The 19,686-nt window shown below is 56.4% G+C and overlaps 3 protein-coding genes across 9 annotated transcripts in view; 1 reads left to right on the top strand and 2 right to left on the bottom strand.

The window, feature by feature from the left end:
• MTMR4 (myotubularin related protein 4) overlaps positions 1–9,458 on the bottom strand; it is a 58,626-nt gene extending 49,168 nt beyond the window's left edge. The window contains exon 1 of one of the 4 annotated variants that reach the window (XM_069791560.1): positions 9,396–9,458. The gene's annotated coding sequence lies outside the window, so the exon portion shown is untranslated. Of the gene's footprint in view, positions 1–3,920; positions 4,041–8,599; positions 8,843–8,974; positions 9,000–9,395 lie in introns of those variants that run through there. The other 3 variants (XM_069791563.1, XM_069791561.1, XM_069791562.1) reach the window with 3 other exon arrangements.
• A 309-nt stretch (positions 9,459–9,767) lies between these two features.
• On the top strand, positions 9,768–15,660 carry LOC104319279 (caspase-1). The gene is made up of 10 exons (XM_069791553.1): positions 9,768–10,600; positions 10,991–11,046; positions 11,568–11,840; positions 12,169–12,305; positions 12,558–12,734; positions 12,940–13,174; positions 13,309–13,461; positions 14,093–14,202; positions 14,570–14,676; positions 15,443–15,660. The coding sequence occupies exons 2-9, from the start codon at positions 11,040–11,042 to the stop codon at positions 14,660–14,662; spliced, it is 1,185 nt and encodes a 394-aa protein (XP_069647654.1). The 5' UTR covers positions 9,768–10,600; positions 10,991–11,039; the 3' UTR covers positions 14,663–14,676; positions 15,443–15,660.
• Positions 15,661–16,334: 674 nt separating this feature from the next.
• On the bottom strand, positions 16,335–19,130 carry ABHD11 (abhydrolase domain containing 11). Of its 4 annotated transcripts, none has more exons than XM_069791554.1 (6): positions 19,013–19,130; positions 18,536–18,671; positions 18,260–18,433; positions 17,633–17,803; positions 17,178–17,359; positions 16,335–16,871 (listed from the first exon to the last, which is right to left on the bottom strand). In XM_069791554.1, the coding sequence occupies exons 1-6, from the start codon at positions 19,111–19,113 to the stop codon at positions 16,733–16,735; spliced, it is 903 nt and encodes a 300-aa protein (XP_069647655.1). In that variant the 5' UTR covers positions 19,114–19,130; the 3' UTR covers positions 16,335–16,732. The 4 variants fall into 4 exon arrangements, with proteins under 4 accessions (XP_069647655.1, XP_069647656.1, XP_069647657.1 ...); XM_069791555.1 differs by having other exon boundaries at positions 17,633–17,799; XM_069791556.1 differs by lacking the exon at positions 18,260–18,433.
• Between the last annotated feature and the right edge of the window lie 556 nt (positions 19,131–19,686).

The raw sequence follows: 19,686 nt of genomic DNA, 5'->3' as shown, positions 1-19,686 counted from the left end.
ATTAAAAAAATAATCTCCATTCACTCTCCATGCTGAACAAAACAGGCTCTGTCTAGGATGATCTTATCCAGCATCCAAAGGTGCTTGGCTACCCTATTTCTGACGGAAACACTGAGAACAAGCAGTAGAAAGGTACCCATCTGCCTGCTGGCATGCCAGGAGTGGTAACACTCCCCAGAGAGCAGAGCTAGCAGACTGAATATATTAACTTTTAAAATTACAGAAAGGGGAAGGAGCAAAGAACAGACTAGGTAAGAAATGATTCTGCCCCTGTCCAAGGAAGTGCAAAGGACAGGAGGGAGGGGTATGAGTTGCTTGTTGGCACATACCAGCCCTGGCATCCACTCCCCCTGTGATTCTGCATCCAGTTCGTGCTGGCTGCCTGCCGGTAACATGGCATTCCCTCCGGCAGCTGCCTGCAATATGTCTCCAGGCCGCCCTATAATGAGCACAGTACCTTGGATGCTAGAAGCTACCAGCTCTCCTAACAGGAACAGTCAGTGGTGTGAGTCAGCCACAGGCACAAGAAAGGACATTACCAATTCTTCAGACAAAAGCATGCCCATTCATTCATTTCTTCTGATCATTTATTCATCTTAAAGTACCGCAGGGGCTTTCCTGCAGGCCCTGCTCCTCTCTAAGTCCATCAAATCTCTGCCTGAGGCAACTCCATTAATTATCACTTCCTGCACCAAGTCTCATCCCTCACCTTCAGCAAGCAGAAAAGCTCCTCTCCAACATGGTTCTCCATGCTACCAACCTGCTGTGCTACAAAAATAAAGCATCTGCTCTTCTCAGCTTGGCACTATGATAACTCACAGAATCCCAACATTATACAGGAACACAGAGTCAACATGGATCGCTTAATGTTTAAGGCAAAGATTAATTTTGCCCAGGTCACCCCTCTGAAAGACACTGCCTCCCCAAAATTCCCACTTGGTATTCTCACCAGGCACTGCAGACACCCACTCAAAGGATCATGGCTGCCAGGCTGAGGAACAGAAACGAAGCTGTCACAGCTGTCGGGCCAACATCAGCAGAAGGATCAGAGCAAAGCTGCTCCAGCAACAACTTTGCTTAAGGTACCGTTTCCAGTCCAGGCAGAGGAGCACTTGACACTGCCCTATAAGATAGTGCAATCTGGCAAAGCTACAGGGAAATTCTGGGACTTGCTTTTAGGTCCCCTCGGGGATTTCTGCACATACATCCAATACCTGGGAGTCTCCCACCACAGCCCCTTCCCTTACCGCAGGACTTCTAATGAAAACATTGTGTATTCTCACTGTTATACGCCCTTTAGTTACAACTGCCACTAGGATGACGCACTGCAGGTTCAAAAACCCCTGGAAAATAGGGACTTCACAGCTTAAACAAGCACTTCCCCTTTGAAATCAATGTACTTTCTCTCTGCATAGGCAGCTAAATCCAAACACGAAAGCCCAGCATACATCAATAACAGACATTCAGAGCCCAATATACTTTTCACCTGCCTGAGTTAGAGGCAACAAGGCCCTAGCAGGGCAGCAGTGTGGGAGCTGGAGCAAGAACGGAAAGGCTACACAGCACTGGGTTAGCCTGGGAATGATAAAACTCCCTAAATCTAGTAATAAAATTAATTTATAAAGGCACTGTACTGCGCGAGGTCTAGTACCAAGCCAAGCCTAGCAGTGTCAGAGCTGGCATCAGTACCAAAATTCACGATCACTTGGTTAACAGATCATCAGCTCAGGTAGGCTACAACTTTTATGTGAAGAGCCACCACTGACCTCAGCAATGTCCCTCTCCCTGGACACAGTGTTATTCCTTCTTCCTGCAAAAGGGAAGGAGGCAGCACACAGAGTCCCTCACACCTTGTGGAAACCCATTCCAGACAGAGAAGTTTCCTTGCTGCAAGCAAGATGAGATTTCTGTTTGCCCAGACTCCCTCTCTCTATATCCACAGCTACTTGCTGGGTTTGCACACACATCCATGGCCTCCGGGTATCACCAGGTCACTAGAGAAGGTGTGCAGAAACAGGGGCCACTGGGAGCTTCCCTTTCCTAGAGTAGTCGCCTCTTGTCAGCTGCTGTAAAGGGCACAGATCGGAAAAACGCAAGCCAGTAGCTCCCCTAACAGAGAAATACTAAGCACTGACACTTTATAGAAGCGGAAGATCTCCCCTCCATACCAGGCAGGTGATGAACAGCCTTGTTCAGGTGAGAGATGTGTTTGCAGTGGACTGAGAAAAACCAGGCACTTTGTCTAGAAGCACAAAGGATTCAAATACACAGAACAAAAAGCTGATACCCCAGAAAGACAAGACAGACTTAATCACCCTGCATGGATCCCAGCCATTAGACTGTCTAACCCATTGGTACTGTAGGGAAATGGCTGCCCAGGAGCATGGCAGACAGAGGCAGGCAGATACTCATCACACCAGAACTCAGCAGCAGTTCCCCAAGTCACGAGGGCCTCAGCTTTAAAAAAAAAAAACAACACAACAAAAAACACCCTCAAAACCAGCACTGAACTGTAGCATCAAAGGAACTAACTCCCACATGCAGAGGACATAAAAGGATCAGGCTGTGACAAACCCTGGAGTCACACTGCTCATCACATTGGAGAGGGAATGAGGGGCTGACAAGGGCCCAGATCTACCCAATGGCACAGAAAAATTGACAAAAGGACTCCAAAACATGAACTGTACTTCAGCACAGCCAGCAGGAAAATTTAACACCCCAGGTCACTGGTAATGTACAGCAGACACAGCATCCTCAGTGGTACATAAAGCATCTTAAAAAAACCCAATACTGATGCTTCCAAAGGAGCTCACCAAATCCCACTTCACTGTGCATCTTCTCACCAACCCCCCCCCAATACATTACAGCTGTACTTCCTCCACCCAAACACAGCTTTCTGCCCCACCACACACAGGCTGCTCCGTTTCACATCTCACTTCAGCTTCCCCGAGCCTTGTGCCTGAAGAGGCTCACTACCACTTACCCAAGTCTGACCTTCAGAGCAGCACAGGCTTTTTGGTTTGCACCCAGATGCTATGGACTTGCTCCAAAGTTTTCAGCAAGAATAGAACATTTTAGCCTTTGGGAAATTCAGTCTACCATTAGGGAAGGAAGGCAGAAGTGCCTTTGGCACTGGGGCAGCTGCAGCCCTGACCTGGTGGGAGGCAGGAAGGGGGCTGTGCAGTCTGGCCAGAAAGCAGAAGCAAGTACAAGCCCAAACAATGCTGACTGGGGTGAGAAGCAACGACTCCGGGGCTCCTTCTGTCCTCCTAAACCTACATCTGAACACCCCGGGTCACAAGGAACCCATCGTGGTGACAACGCTGCCAGGAGGTACTGGCAGGCAAGCCGTGCTGCAGGAAGCACAGGCACAACCCGAGCTCTGGGCTGGGAGCCAGCCATGCTCTCCCTGAGTACCCTTGGTGAGATATTCTCAAAACTGGATGTAGGTGCCTCATAAATGAGATACTTAACAGGACAATGGCTTCTCTTGTTCACATTAAAATAGTGACACAAAGTTCTACCTGGCTCTGTCATGCTGTGCGCTGGTGGTAACAAGTGCTATGTGCTAGTCATGGTCCAGCAATAAAGTGCACTTCCACCGATTACTTTGAAAGATTTAAAAAAAAGAAAAAAATATTGTGAATCCAGGCCGTACAGTTGAAATAACAGAGGCAACTGAATACATTTATGTTGGATTGCCACAAGGCACTCATCCACTCAGAGAAAGCTGGCTACTTCAACAAGTTTCTAGAATAAAACAAAGCAACAAAATCCTCTGAAGCTTCCAGAAGGAACAATGCAAACTGCACCCCTCGCTCCGAGCAGTCCTCAGTTTCAACAGAGACCATCAGAGAAAGACTGGCAGAGTCTAAGCAATTGAACCAACTGTAAAGTAGAAATGCTTTGAGGGCCCTTACCATTAAGCTGTCACTCACAAGCAGTACCATGTCCAAGCACGTTCTGCCAGAGAGAACAATTCCACAATTTCATTTTGCAATGAAGAACTGGTCAGGTTGGAAAAGGAACAAGGACTCCACTTTCCAGTCAGTGCTGAGCCATGAAATGGAAGAAAGCTGAGCTCTAGAGAATGCCCTGCCGGGAATGTGGGCTTAAGTTCAGATACAAGACTTTGCCCCCGAGCAGATAAGTTGTGAGCCGCATCTACCTATGTTTCTGCTGCCAGGACAAACTCCTCCAAAGAGGGGTGGAGCTGACGGTGGTTAGCAGCCTCAGCAAAAGTCACCAGATTTGGCTTCTTGATAGGTCTCAGACAGAAGTACCCAATATATAGCCTGTACTTTGCTACCAGAACAGTCCCATCCACCTTATTTCTAGCTAACCCCATTCGCAAGGCTTCCGTAAATCTCAGTCCTCATCGCCACCCCTCCTGTGAATGCCGTGCCCGTCCTCCACAGTGCAATCCGATCCACACCCTTGCAAAAGACAGCACGATATTTCTTTCCCCCAAGAAAATAAATATTGGCAAAAGCAAAACTCTATTGTGCATGCCCTGGACAGCTGACCTTCACAGGGTTTATAGTGCATGAGATCAGCTGTATCAAACATGACGTTGAGCAAACACTCCACCTAGAAGATAAGCGATATGATCCACAAGGGAAGGAAGATTGGTATTGCTCTAAATCACAGACTAAAAGGAGTAAGGCACCTACAAATACACACAACAAAAAAGGAAGCCTCTGAGGCCAGTCACTCGATATGTGTTGAAACAGAATATTACAGACATGGCCTATCCCAAGAGAGGAGAGTTACCTTTAGGCAGGCTTCTCCCTCTTGAAGAAGAAATTTGAGGGCATCTCTCAGCTGAGAAACAGCAACAAAATAAAAATAATTGAATTGATCAACAAAATCAAAATCAAAATAACAACAAAGTCGTTACCACTGCTAAGAACAGGAGCCATCTGTTTAGTTTTGTTGTTGATATGTCCCATTAATGTTATCTCCCCTAGGAAAGACAAGACACTGCTTTCAAATCTACCGTACACAGATCACTCAAGTCTGTGGTAAGATGCTGCAGAACAAATCCCATGCAAAACTATTCCCACAATTTGATCCCAATCCCCATCCCCAGCAGAGTGCAGCACCCTGGAGAAGGGGAAGGAGCTCCTCCAGCTCAGAATCCCTCCATTCCTCAGGTACATCAGAGTGAATGGAGACTCCATGCCAAAACCTCAGCACGAGGAAGGCTAAGCATAAATGCAACAGGAGAGCTGTCAGGGAGCTGAGTCGGAAAGAGTCTTGATGGACTCTAAACCTCCACGTTCATTAAACCCTCTCAACAGCTGTAAGACTGACCAAACCAGAAATAAACAAAGCAAAGCTGCAGGGAAGTAGGATGGCAGGTAAGGGGAATGTCTGTGTGTGCAGCCCAAAAAGGACTCCAAGAGCTCAGGGTTAGACAGAAGGGCTCCCCAGTACCAGCACATGCTCTCTGGCAGGAAAACAGGCTCATTTCAAACAGGATTCAACCACTGAAAGCGTTTCAGTTTCATTTCAGCTCACGTTCCCAGTTAAAAGAGCTGAATTTCCTGCACAGGCAAGGAACCAGGCACTACCCTGGTGTACAGAGCAGCACAGGGCATTACTGCTGCCAGAGCTTTTCAAATCAATCACAACATCTAAAGCTCTGGCTGCAAAGGTGAAGCACCTCACACCAGGGGAGTTCCCTTCCCCACAGAAATTCATCATCTCCGACGGAAAGTATGCCCAATTTCCTTGAATTTGGTTCTGGGCCATGAGGTGCAGATGCAGCTGTACTTGTTGCAAAGGCAGAGAGCAAGACAGCAACCAAATAACACACACTCGCAAGTAGGCCTGAACAGGCATTTACTATTTATAAGCTAATCATCTGATCCCTCCTAAGGGAAATCCTATCCTTTTGGGCTGTTGAGAGCGCATGTAACTGCACAGTCTCCGCAGGATGGCTAGGGAGGAAAGAAGGGAGGCAATTATATCTGCAAGGAGCACACTCAAAAGTGCCAGGACAAAATTGCTCCCTGCTCTGTAACAGCACCAGGCATCCTCCTGGAGAGCAAGTCAGGGATTACAAACAGGGATTAACCTGCTACGCGAATTTGCTGAGAGCAAAGTAATTTGTAAATAGCAATCTTCTCCATTCATCGTTATCTAAAAAAAGATTCTGATCTAGTTCTGCAAATGTTGACGTTTTCCTGCAAGCAGCGATAGAGGAGACTCTCACCATAAAAGCCCGCATCAAAATCCAGAAACACACCGACAAGCAGAAAACTGGCTGGCTGGAGCTACCTTGGAGGGTGGACAAGCAAGGATGGAAGAGAAAGGTATGAACTTTCATAATAGCTTGCTAGTTATTAATTCCTGGGGGAACATTCCTGTCCTAGGAAGTTAAGTGTGATGTGTAAGTACGCAGCACTGATTTTTTTTCTCCTGTTCACCTTTCTCCCTCATAAAAATAATCCGGGTTAGATTATACTGCTTCATTTTCTTGTAAAACAATGCTCAGTCATTTTGAACACAACTGCAAACACTCTTTCAATGCGACCGCACACACACACCTGAGAAACAATCTCACTTTCTCTCTAGCCTCTTGATTTTTTTTTCACTTACCAGTTTATTACTGAGAACAACTCTCTCCCTCAGATGACAGCAGCCTCTAAAGATGAGCTGAGGATACAGAATAGGAGTGGAAATTGCTCCATTTCAAACACCACAGATTAAAGTAATGTCTCTTGGAGGAGACTGCCCAGCTCCAGGAGCAATCCTCACAAATGGGGAGGACAAGAGCCATCCAGGTCTGGTGCCTGCCTTCAGGTGAGCAAAGGTCAGCGAGATGCAGGCCACCAGGAGGGGGAATCACTGCACACATCAGCCTCTTTACTCCCACCAGAGCCGGGACAAGGGTGACTTTGAAAAGCCCCGTATGAACAAAAACCAAAAGCAAGCCAGCGTATATTTTGGCGGATCGAGATAACAATAAAAGCTGGCACAGCACCATTCTGCAAAGCCTCCGTATCATGGTAAGATTTAGCCCTAAAGCTTCCCTTGATTTTGGTTGTTTTGTTTTTTTTTCTTTTAGCTTGCTACAGACAAATCTGACAGCTCAGTGACGCTGTCAGCAAGGCACAAGGGCTGGAAGGACGTTGCCACAGAACTAACAGCAATGATACATCTGAGGAAATTTCCTCAGTTCAGGCTCTTTCAGAAAAATCAAATAACTGTCACTGCCAGCGTAAACAGATTCTTGTAAACGCAGCAAAGGAAAGGGGAAACCAGAGGTTCCTAGAAATTAGTAACTATAAGTAATACTTTTAAATTCATTTCCCAATCTTCATCTCATTAGATATTCATCTTCCAGCAAACACTCTGAAAGACATTATGGCCACCTTACAAACTCCCAAGCAGAGCAGACCACAGAACTTCCCAGGCTGTTAGCCAAGCTGCCATACTTGCTGTTGCTTTTATTAAAAAAAAAAAAAAAAAAAAGAAAAGTATTGAGGCTTGATGTAAAAGTTGCCAGCAAATATGAAGTCATAACTTGACTTTGGGAAGTTTGTTCTCATGCTTCAATCTCTATCACTTAAAACTATACACTTTGATTTCCACGCACACACTCATCACCAGCCACACCGAATTCCCACAGTCCAACTTCTGTCCTCCACAAGTACATGCAGACTGACCAAGTCTCTCTCAACTTCTTGTTGGATGCAGCAGATGGAGTTCTCACCACCACATGGCAGCTTTTTTCACCTTTAATTCCACCCTCATACATCATCTCTGAACTCTGCCCAGCTTTCGCACCATGCACAGGCACCAAACTTGGGTGCAGCAGCGCAGAAGCATTTGCACCAGTGAGAGCTGAGCTAACACATCTCCTCCTCCTCCAGAGCCACAGTGAGGTATCAAAGACCACCTCTGCCTGCCTGCCTCCAGCACCACTCCATGTTCAACATAGTGATGAACCCAGGCAAAAACTACTGCTCCCTAGGACAGGCCTTGCTCCTTCCTCACTTGCTTCTCTGTTGGTGTAACAGACTATTCCTGAGCAGTTTGCTTTCTCTGGTAATAGATGCGTGGCCTCACCAGAGGTACAGTGCCAAACTAATCAGACCAATGGATCGGATCCTCATCTCTTATCTTCTGCTCAGCACTCTGAGTTGCTTGTGTGCTTCACCAGCTTTTAGCTGCAAACTTTCCTCAGGTCACTGACAAAATCAGCAGTAGGATCCTTAAGAGACCATTAACATAACGTCCCAAACAAAGTTCTGAGAGCCCCCAATTTAACATGGGTTATTTTGAGCTCACCGCCTTCAGTTAATTCAGCAGGAAAACCCGAAGGCATCACATCAAATGCTTTAGGGAAACCTACGTTTACAAGACATAGTTGTTTGAGTTTTTTTTCAGTAAGCATCAAACCTACAACAACACTGTCTCCACACCAAACTTCAGCCACCAGCAGTTTCCAGCCAGCACAGAAAGCTTTGCCGGCTTCTACCCAATACGGAGGGGAGGCACCTTCTCGAAAAAACTGCAAGGTGTGTGTGAGCACCGGGCTGACCCCACCCGGTGGGAGAAGTCTCTGGCAAAATAACCAGCTCCGTGCCGTTACCACGGTCGGTGTGGCACACGGATCTCCCGCCACCCGCCAGCCCCTTCCAGCCGGGATCTCCTCGGTCCGTGGGAGGCGGGCAGCGAAGGCGCTGCCCTCCCGGGGCCGGGGGAGGCGAGCCGGGCCCCCGGCCTCCGCTCCGCAGGCGAGGTCTCCCGCCGGCGGGCACGGCCCCACGCGGGGCTGGGGAAGGGCTGCTGCTCCCGGTACGGCGGGGCAGAGGCCCAGCAGAGCCGCCGGACCGAGCGGCAGGGCCGGCAGCGGGCAGGCTGCCTCCGCCCCGGACCTGACCCGGCGGAAGCCCCGCGTCTCCTTCCTTCCTCTTAACGTGAGCCAGCCTTCACCTCCTCCCCCCCGTCCCGGCGGTACCTCGGGGCCGCCCCCCGCGGTCACCGGCCATCCCGCGTCGCGGTGGGCAGCACCGCAGGCCGGCCCGGGCCCGCCGCCACCGCCCGCCCCACCGGGCCCGGGCCGTGGGTCCGCCACCGCCGCCTCAGCGCTGCCGCCACCGGGCCGGCAGCCGTCCCTCACAGACAGGCCCCGGGGAGGCCCCGCTCACCGGGCGGCGGCGAGGAGGAGGAGGAGGAGGAGGAGGAGGAGGAGGAGGAGGAGGAGCGGGGCCCGGCCGGGCGGCGGGGAGAAGCCTGAGGAGCGCCGCGGGGCCCGGGCAGGGCAGAGCAGAGCAGAGCGAGAGCGAGAGCGAGAGCGAGAGCGGGGCCGGGGCCGCGCTCGATACCCGGGGGGCGAGGGGCGGCGGCGGGATGGAAGGGGGGACCCGGCGGAGTCTCACCTGGCTCCGTCCGCGCCGCTCCCGCCTCTGCCGCGTGCAGCTCCCCGCCCTGCCGCCCCCCCCGACCCGCGCGGCGCAGCCAATCAGCGCCCGGCGCCGCCGGCGCCGCTGGCCAATGAACGGAGCGAACGCGTCCCCGCCCAGCGCCACCGGCCGCCAGAGCACGCCCTTCTCCTCGACCGCAAGCCTATCCCGTGACCCGGCGCGGAGCGCGGCGCGGGGCGGGACCCAGCGCCCGGCGCCCAATGAGAAATCACAGCGCGTCCCATTGCTGCCAATCCGCGGCCGGTCAACCTTTCCCCTCAGAAAAGGGTGGGCGGTCACGGAGGGGGTGTGTGTGAAAATAAGCGGGGGGGCATAACCGGAGCGGGGGGGCGCCCCCTCAAGTGACCGGCCGGTGACCAGGCCCCCTTCACCCCCCCTCCCCCGGCCCGCCGCTCCTGCGCCCCCGGGCGGCGGGGAACCGGCCGCGGTGGGGCCCGTGGGAGGGCGGCGGCCCGAGGGGGAGGCCGGGGGCCTGGGGGCAGAGGCACCCCCCACCCCCTCCCAAGCAGCCCCCCGGGGGTACGTGTCCCACACCGTCCTCCGGCGCAGGCAGCAGCCGCCCGCCGAGGGCCGTGGTGTGGGCTGGCATCGGGGGAGCCCGGGCCCCTGCCAGGCAGCGCCGCGTCCCTCCCCCGCCCCGAGCGGTGTCCTGGCCAGGGCGGGGTGGCGCTGGGCTCCCGTCACAGGGTTGGGGCACCTCGGAGCCGCGGTGTGGCAGGCCTTCCCAACGGGCCTGCCGAGGCCTTTGGATGGAAAGAAGATCTTAAGGCCTCCCTGTTCTACCGGCCTGCTCAGCCTTCGGCAGCTGCAGTTCTCCGTGGCCAGCCGCTGCTTGCCGCTACCTCCCAAAGGGCTGGGTGTCCCTCTTCCCCACGGCTCAACCCCCTGGGTTTCCCCATCGTTGGCGTTACTTCTGCCATTGTCGCCTTACACTCAACCTGCCCTGCAAAACAGCCCTGCTAATATAGTTATGGGGCAACCTCAGGCTTTCTTACAGTCCAGATTTTACATTTCAGGCAGGCTCCCCATCCCCCCAGTGCCTGTGGGATGGAGACGGAGCTGGCAAACCCTTGGGTGGATGAGGATGCTGCAGGGTCTCCCTGCCAGCACCTGGACTGGGCAGCAAGAGGAAGGGATGAGCCAAGCTCAGCCACGGACAGGTCTGGAGGGTTTTGGGGGGTGTGAATGAGGGGGGTATTGGTCCTTGGCCCTGGGACTGTGAGCTGTGAGCGGAGCTGCCCTGTGCCTGGCTCTGAGAGGTGCAGGAGGGCTGGCAGCCTCCTCCTCGCCCCACGGGTGCTGGGTGTTGCGGCACTGGGGCCAGTTACTTGCGTTTATGATGTCCTGGTGTCATAGAGATGTGCTGAGCACCCTCAGGAGGAAGTCCAAGCATGGCTGCAAAGGGTGCAGGGGCTCTGGCCTCACGCCCAGCGGGCTCACAGGCGTGTACTGAGCTATATGTGACCACTGGGGCTTGGGCGGGGTATAGCAACAGCCCAGGAGTAGGGCAACAGGAAGTGGCTTGTGACTTGCTTTCGTTTTTGCCCCAGCGGAACAGACTTTCGCGGCTCCTTTGGCAGGCCCGGGGACTGAGGGGTGATGGCAGGTAAGTACAACCAGCGGTGCTGGGTCTCAGTGGTGGGACAGGGTCCTGCTCGCTGGGTCCTGCTCGCCGGGTCCTGCCTGGGTCCTGCCCGATGCACAGGGACACAGTGCAGCATGTGGCCTGGGGCCCAGGACACTCCATGCCTGAGTCACTGGGGCCCTGCTTCTTGCAAATGCATCCCGTGGGGCACTTTCTGCGGGTGTGTGGGAAAAGGGAAGGTGGGCAATGGCAGGGAAAGCCCCCTGGGTGGGCAGTGAAGGAGGGAGCAGCACACCTGGGTGGGCAATGGGGGAGGGGGAGCACCCAGGGTGGATGGTGGGGGAGGGATCAGCAGCTGGGGAGGGGGCAATAAGGAAGGGGGCAGCACCCAGAGAAGGTGATGGGGAAGGGGGAGCAGCTAGAAGGGTGATGGGGAAGGGATCAGCACCCAGGGGAGGAGATGGGGAAAAGGAAGCGGGGGGGGCGGGGGGAAGCGGGAGCCATGGCATGGGGGCTCTGGCATTGATGGGGCTGCCCTGCAGATGAGCTGCTCATGAAGGTGCGGCCAGCCTTTGTGGAGCGTGTGAGCAAGCCGCTGATCTCTAGACTGCTGGATGAGCTGCTGGCCCAAGGGGTGCTGAGCCTCGAGGAGGTGGATGAAGTGCAGGATAGATACGTGGTGCGCACCGACAAGGCTCGCTGCCTCATTGACACTGTGCGCCTGAAGGGCCCCAAGGCTAGCCAGATCTTCATCAACAACCTCAGGAAGCACGATGGCACCTTGGCAGAGCAGCTGGGTCTGGCTGCTGACTCGGGTGAGAGATTCAGGGCCGTGGTCTGCCCCCGGCCACGCTGGGGCTCCCGGTGCCTCTGGCGGGATGCTAGAGGGAGACCTGGCCCTGGCAAGTGTCCGAGGCCTGAAGGCAAGTGGCTGTTGGGTGTCATCAGTGTCACTGCTCTGTGGCACTGAGGCCCCCTTGCCACGCAGTGACAACAGGACTCTCAGGGGTGGCTGTCCCCCCTGGGGCTGAACAGAGCCCCCCAAGGGGCAGAGCCCAGCTCCGCTCACCTTCCCATGCCCTGCAACAGCCCCCTCTTGCTGCAGGTGCTTCCCCGTGTAACTGTGGGGCTTTCTGCTTGCAGGGCCTCCCGGTGCGCAGCTGGCCTCCCCCAGCACTGAGGCCCCCCTTGGGCCCCCCATCAGCATCCATGGCCAGCAGTGGATCCGGCAGTGCTCCCTGAGCGAGTACCAGCGCATCAGGGACACAGAAGGAGACCAGGTGCTGCAGGCAGAGGAGATGAGAGGAGGGCTGGAACGTGGCCTGGCTGCCCTGCCGGAGAGGGCAGGGGCTTGCTGAGGGGAGCCAGGGTCTTTGCTGACCAAGGAGCAGGGCAGGAGATGTGGGGAGATGGCCCAAGGACAGGGAGAAGTCGTTGCTGCACCTGTGGGCCTTCTCTGCTATTAGCTGCCTCCCAAGAAAAGCCCCCTGCACCCACCCACCGCTGAGAGCTGCCTCCCTCTGTCCTCACAGATCTATCCCATCCATCTACCACGGGACACGCGAACCCGTAGGGCCCTGCTCATCTGCAACATTGAGTTTGAGCACTTGAGCCGGCGGGATGGGGCTGAAGTGGATGTAAAGGGGATGACAGAGCTGCTGGAAGGACTGGGCTACATAGTGGACATCCATTGCAACTTAACTTCCCAGGTAAAGGACTGCACAAAGCAGCTCCCACCAGTCCTGGGAGTGGTGCAGAGACCCTCCTTGCGAGTGTTAGTGATGGGGAGCTCAGGCACCACAGGGACACCTCTGTCCCCAATGGCAGTGGCTCCTGCCCACAGCTGGTGGCTGGGTCTCCACACAGGTGGTCATGGGAGGCTGATGTTCCTTCCTTATTTATGCTGGTTTGTAGGGGATGGCTACGGTCATGAAGGATTTTGCAGACCACAAAGACCACTGGACCTCTGACAGCACCTTCCTGGTCTTCATGTCCCATGGGGTCAGGGCTGGGCTCTGCGGGACCAAGAGCAGAGGCGAGACCACAGACATCCTTTCCCTTGACACCATCTATGAGAAATTCAACAACAAGCACTGCCGGGGACTGTTGGGCAAACCCAAACTGGTCATTATTCAGTCCTGCCGTGGAGGTGAGTCCCTGCTATGAGGTGCCTGTGAGGCAAGCAAGCTGGCCAGGCTCTCCCAGGGCTCTTCAGCCCTGAGCACAGGGTGGGGTCAGGACGGGACACCCCATCATCGCTGATGGCTGGCCCTCCCTTCCTAGACAAGGTAGGGCTCGTGATGGTGAGCGACTCCGCAGACCCTGCCATGCCCGCTTCCAGCTCAGCTCACACGATCCCTGCAGGGCTGGAAGATGACGCAATCTGTGAAGTCCACCTAGAGAGTGATTTCGCCACTTTACATTCCTCCACACCTGGTAAGCAGTTGCCCTGCCGGAGGGCAGGCCAGGAGAGGACTCCCATTCCCGATGCCATGGGTCTCCTCCACACCTCCTCCTCCTCCTCAGGGCGGGTTGCTGGGGGTCCCCTCCATCTGGTGACCGCTTGGGCATTGCTCCAACAGCCTCTGGAAAAGGCAGTGTCCACCAATGCCAGGGTACAATGCTGCTCCAGGACACCCACACATCCCTCTTAGAGGCAGCACCAGGGCCCAGGGCTGTGTGCCCCTGCCTGGCTGCCTTCCCTTGCCTTGCCTTGGCTCCAGCCCTCCCCACCAGCTCTGCCTGCACTCCTCCCCCAGCCAATTTATCTCACCACAGTGGCTGGCTGGGGGAATTATCTTCTCCTGCTGGGTTACAGATGGCTCCAGGCCATGCCAGCCTGGCAGCTGGCATGGCTGGGAGCATGGGAGAGCAGAGAGGCTTGAAGAAAATACATCCCTTCTGTCTTCCCTGAAATGCCCTGTCCTTTTCCCATGCTGTGGGTTTAATGGGCCAAATATAATGATTTCAGAGAAGATGCCCATCTCCCGCTCCAGCACTCAGCGTTCATCACTGTTGCAGTGAAGGACACCAGTGGAATCACACTTGGCATCTTCTGTCTCCCCAGATACTGTCTCCTGGAGAAGCCCAAAAACAGGCTCCATTTTCATCCAGCGCCTGATAGAGCAGTTTCGAAACCATGCCTGTAACAGTGACTTACAGGAGCTCTTCCGAAAGGTGCGGCTTTGTAGTTAAGTGCAGGTGTGCCAGCAGATGCAACCATGCCAATGGCCAGAAATACTGCTCAGAGCAGAGCTCGGGCCAGGGCATGCCATTTCTCGGCAGGCCTCTTGGGAGCAGGCTCTGTCAAAAAGGGATCTGGTTTGGCCTGGGAAGTCAGCTGGATCTCTGGAGCCATCAGCACCCTGCCATGTTGTGGGCACGGCACGCAAGAGCCCGGCCTGTTGGCACAGCCCATGGCATCCCTTGTGCCACCAGAAACGTGCCTGGGGATGTCCCTGGGGATGCCTCATGACTCCCTGCACCCTTCCCATGCTGGGAATGGAGCTGCTTTCATTTCTCTCTACTATCTCTCTCACCCCAGGTCCAATATTCCTTTGGAAAATTCCCTCAGCAGTTGCCATCACAAGAACGGACTACAATGCTCAGGAAGTTCTACCTCTTCCCAGGCTGCTGATCTCCTTGCCCATGGTGAGTCTCTTTACCTCACACCTCTGCGGCAGCCTTTTGTCTGTGCCCTACACCTGGTACCCAGCCAGCGGGGAGGAGCAGGGAGAAATTCCCTATTGTTCCTGGGCTCCAGACTTTGTGGATCAGATAGGATATCCAAAGGACTTGTGTGCTGGTAGCCGGGGCTGGGCTGTGGCCTGATGAAGTGTAGGGATTGTGGAAAACGAAAAGGAAAGAAAGAAGACAGAGAGAGAAAAAGGAAGAGAGAAGATTTCACTGGTCCTGGGTCCAGCGTTGGTTCAGTCAGCCGAGGAGTCCAGTTCCAGTGGACTTGCGCACCTGGGGCTTCAGTTTGTGTCCTTTTATCATCCTTGCCCCTCCTTTGGGTGGGCACTCGAACTCATTAGGCTAATGAGCAGTTTGTGAGCCTTTGGGCTTGGGGGTCGTTTGGGGAATAACTTCTCCTTCCCTGCAGACTCTGCCATTGTTTGATCTTTGTATCAGAACAGCTTATCAGAACAGGGACCGGCACACCCTCCAGCACATCCTCCCCCTCCTGTTGCTGATGTCTGAACTGATGGGCTTTTCACCTTGGTTCCTTGCTGCTGCAGGGTTTGTTGTTATGCAGAGTTCATCTTTAAGCAGAACTTGCCCCACCACAATGTTTGAGATATTAACTCTTTCAGTCTCTCACACCTCCCAGCTGGCCGTAGGAAAGACAGGTACTCAAGCAACGCGTTTCAGTAGCCTGTGTCTCAGGAGCTTCTCGGTCTAATGTTCTTTGCAGGTGAAAAAATAATACACAGACAGCAAAAGTGTTTGAATTTGGGGTAACACAGCAGAAAGCTCAAGTTCAAGGTGAACACAGCCCTGTTCCAGAGAGAAAGGACAAGAGGAAAAGCCAAGCAGCTCTGCAGAAACACAGTCAATCTCTAAACCAGCTACTTGTACCTCCTCTGCTAGGCAATTACAGACCTGGAATAAAATATTCCTTGATCTCCTGTCCTCCCTTCCTTTTGTGGCCTCCAAACAACCCCAAACTGAGCCAACTCTTGCCAGGGAGCAGCAGAGACACCTGACTCTGGAGCACCAAATGCAAAGCTGGTTAGTGTCTCTTAACTGTTCCCAGACAGTTGGTCCCCAGTTGCAACAGATGATCCATCACCCCCAGAGCCACTTCCACCCCATCTCTGGCTTTACCTGTTGTCGAATAAAGGGATTTTCACAGCAGATGGCACTGCTCCTCTGCCTTTAGCCTGACTGGCAGTAGCTGCTGTTACATTGCCTTCTCAGGGGATGCTGAGTAGGTGGGAGGTGAGAAATGAGGGGGACCTCAGGGAGGAGGGGACGCCCACTTTCAGGGCAGGCTGGGCAGGTGCGCTCCAGGGGGATTTCCATGCCTCACCCTTGCAGGCTCGCAGCATCTCCTTGCTCACAAGGCAGCTTCCCCCACTCCCCGATCCTCCTGCTGCCCCCAAGGTGGAGGAAGGACGTGAATCCTCCTGGGAGCCAAGAAAGATCCTCAAACCTGTGTCTTAACGTGCGCTGCTCCCACAGCTCGGCACGTTACAGGCCCAGTTCAGTTGTTACCTTCCACCAGCATCCCCGCTGGTAAGCGAGAGCGCCTTCCTGTGCCCACCGCCACCCTCCCTGTCCTCTGCAGCCACATCCAAACCATATTCTGCCTTGGCATGGATTCAGCTTTATTGCATGTTCTGCAAAGTCATAGCCAGATCCACAACCAGGTGGTCTGGCAGCAGGAAAAAGAGAGGGCTCTCCTGCCCCCTCACAGTGTTTGAGACACTCCAGCTCAGGCGGGCCAGGCTGCGCAGGAAGGGCAGTGTCCTGGGCCACTGCCACCCCACATCCCTGTGAGGTGGCAGGAGAGCTCAGTGGGATGGAGGTGCCACTCTGCTCCGGCTCCAGGCAACCCAGGGTGAGAGAAGGCTTTGCAGGCAGGATCAGACTGCAAAGTGGGCAGCCGGTCCAGGCCAAGCCCCTTCTCACAGAGCCCCACATCACTGCCCGGGGCTCCTCAGGTCCCACACGGTGCTTGCAGAAACCCTAGTCCCCAGCGCTATGGTGGTGGCAGGAAATTGAAGACAGCAGTGATGAATTCTTCAAATTTATCCTGATGGACTATGTGGCCTGCACCTTCGATGTACTGGACCTCCGCCTTGGGGAAGAGGCGCTGGATCTCCGGGTAGTGTTTGGAGCTGCAGGACAAGGGAACATGCGATGGGAAGTATGGTCAGAGGTCCATCCATCCAGGTGTCTCTCCTCACTCTCCCCAGGCAGATAGGGATCCTGCAACTGACCATGTCCCCTTCCCTGCTGGGAAAGCCCAGGGCTGCCCCCAGGTTCCCTCTCGCTCTCCAGCACGTTGGTGTCACCAGCTGCTGGAGGCACAGAGCTCGCTCCAGGACCTTCCCCATCTCAGGGCTTTCCTCCCACCCTTGGCAGCTGCAGAAGAGCACAAGGGGTCAAACCACAGAGTTCAAACCGCTTCTCCCCAGTCCCACCTGATGTAGGGAGAGTTGGATCCTCCCAAGAAGAGTGCAGGGCCAGGATACGGCTTGTGGAAGGTGGGGAAGTTCGTAATATCTGCCAAGTGGTGGGAAATAGCCTCCAGGTTCACCCTCCAGATGTAGCGGCCCTCCACCTCCACCAGGTTGGTGAGGAGGAACTGTCTCAGCTGCGGGAGCTGCCACAAAAGGGTATTGTACACTCTTCTGTAAGAGCAACAAGCCCTCAAGATGTCCTGGCACCCTCCATCCTCCCCTCCACCCCCTTCTGCCCATCTCCCATGCTGTCACATTCCTCATCACCCCTGCAACCCTGGTGAGATGTCCTCCAGCTGCCCACGAAGTGGCGAGTGAGCAAGGATGGAAAGAATCTTGTGGCCCTAAGGCCCTGTGCTCTGGTCCCAGGGACAGGCTGGGAGTGGAAACCCCATCCAAGGAGTGGGATTTCCTACCTGGACCACTGGACGCAGCTGATCATCAGCCAGCTGGCGGGCCACAGAGCGGGGCAGACCATCCGGGATCTTCAGTGACTTCATGGCAGAGATGTAGGCAGAGAATTCGGAGACTGGTGCAGCTGAGATGGGACTGATGTCTACAGAGATGAGGCGCTCCACCAGGTCTGGCTGGGGGCATAAGCGGGGCAGATGGATGCCAGCCGAGATCTCCCCAGTGGGACTGGGCACGGGGCTCTGCTCCCACCCAGACTCCCTGAAGGCTTTTAGCTCCCTCCTGCCTCAGCAGAGAGCTCCACGTGCCCCTCCCCAAGTTCCTATTTCCCTGTGCCTTGGCATGGGAGATCTCCAAGCTCCCTCGCCATCAGTGCCGGAGGGACAGGGCAGAGCGTGGGCTGGCGGACAGAGACTTGCTCCTGCTCCCACAACCCAGCTTACAGCTCTGAGCAGGACAGCACCCCCGCCCGTGGCGGAGAAAAGCCAGCTCCTGTGGGGCTGTGGGCAAGGCTGGCACCCGTGAACAGCCCCCACAGGTGCCAGCCCCCCTCCTACAGCCTCCCGCTCCAGGAGCACCCCGCCCCCCACCAGGTCCCCCCACCAGCCCCCGGGAGCCCCGCGCCTGCCGACCCGCTGCAAGGCCAGCGTCATGGCCGTCTTGCCCCCCATGCTGTGTCCCAGGAGGATGCACTTGGTGATGCCCAGGCGGGTCAGGAGGTGCTGCACGTCCAGGCTCATCGCTTCGTAGGTCATCAGCGGGCTGTGTGGGCTGCCGCCGTGATTCCGGGCGTCCAGCGCCAGCACCTGCCCGGGCAGGGGCACCGTGTCACCCCAGCCCCGGGCACTGCCCGCCCGTGACCCCCCTCCTCGGGGCGCTGCAGCCTCCCGCCGGCCCCAGGGCCTCACCTTGCCGCTGCCGCGGCGCACCAGCGCCCTGGCCACCGCCTGGAAGTTGCTGTGGTTGCCGAAGAGCCCGTGGAGCAGCACCAGGGGCGGCCGGTCCCCGCGGCCCCCCACCTCCGCGTGGGCCAGCTGCACCGCTCTGCCGGGGACAGGGTGGCATGGGGGCGTGGCCGGGGATGCGGGGGAGAAGGGGGCGTGGTCGGGGATGGGGGCGTGGCCATGGCGGGGGGGTAGGGCCAAGGGCTGCCCTGCTGGCAAGGAGGGTGAAACGGCAGTGGGGGCTGGGGCGTGGCCACGGTCAGGGGGCGTGGCCAGCGTCCCGGCCCCAGAAGCGAGCCCAGCCCCTGGGAGACGGGGGGAACCGTGGCGCAGAGGCGGGGTTAACGCAGGGGGGCGGGGCCCACCCCCGGGTAAGCGGCCCCGCCCCTCCTGTCGGGAACCCTCCCTCCGCTCCCGCCCCGCGCGCGGCCGAGCCCTTACGTCACCACGGAGCGGGCGGTGGCGGCGGCGGCGGGCGGCGGGCGGGGGCGCAGCCGCCATGGCGGGGCGGTGGCGCGGGCGCGGGGCAGCCGGCGGAGCATGATGGCGGCGGCGGCGGCGGCGGCGCACGGGGCGTGACGCAGTGCGCGCGCGGGCGGCCCCGCCCCGCCCGGCTGCCGGCGGCGGGCGCCCCCTGGCGGCGGGAGGGTGCCGGGTTCTGCCTGCGCCTGCCAGCCTCTCGGCGGCGGCAAGGTCACCGCCTGCCCGCGCGCTGCCTGCCGGGCAGGGAAACGGGTCCGTGTCCCCGTCTGCCGCCCCCCCCCCCCGCCTTCCCCGGCCCGGCCGGTGCCAGGCAGAGCCCCGGGCCGGGCAGAGCCGGGCAGGACCGCCCTGCCGACGCGCTGCCGATCCTTATCGCAGCTGCCTGCCTGCCTGCCTGCAGCGAGCGGGCAGCCAGCCGTGCCGGGCAGCGGAGCGGGGCGCGGCCCCGGGGGAATTTGAGCCGCGCAGATCACCTGCCTGCGAGCGGGGCGGCGGGGGCTCCGCCGAGACAAAGCGCTGGGGGGCCAGGCAGGCTCGGGCTGCCCGCTCCTGCCTGCGGCTGCATCCCAGGCCGAGGGTGGGGAAACCTCCCGCTCCCGCCTGCCCGCGGGCAGCCTTTTCCCAAACGCTGC

Source organism: Haliaeetus albicilla, chromosome 9 (genome assembly GCF_947461875.1).
Source record: "Haliaeetus albicilla chromosome 9, bHalAlb1.1, whole genome shotgun sequence".
NCBI classification, from domain to species: Eukaryota; Metazoa; Chordata; class Aves; order Accipitriformes; family Accipitridae; genus Haliaeetus; species Haliaeetus albicilla.
Note: the sequence above shows the minus strand (reverse complement) of the source record. Positions and strands in the feature narration are given on the sequence as shown.

Excerpts from the sequence above, each read along its gene's own strand:
- LOC104319279 (XM_069791553.1), top strand. Across the intron at positions 12,306-12,557 it reads GGGACACAGAAGGAGACCAG|ATCTATCCCATCCATCTACC; the intron begins GTGCTGCAGGCA and ends CTGTCCTCACAG. Across the intron at positions 12,735-12,939 it reads ATTGCAACTTAACTTCCCAG|GGGATGGCTACGGTCATGAA; the intron begins GTAAAGGACTGC and ends GCTGGTTTGTAG.
- ABHD11 (XM_069791554.1), bottom strand. The coding sequence starts at position 19,113 with ATGCTCCGCCGGCTGCCCCGCGCCCGCGCCACCGCCCCGCCATGGCGG. Across the intron at positions 17,804-18,259 it reads TGACGCTGGCCTTGCAGCGG|CCAGACCTGGTGGAGCGCCT; the intron begins GTCGGCAGGCGC and ends TTATGCCCCCAG. Across the intron at positions 16,872-17,177 it reads TCCAACTCTCCCTACATCAG|CTCCAAACACTACCCGGAGA; the intron begins GTGGGACTGGGG and ends CTTGTCCTGCAG.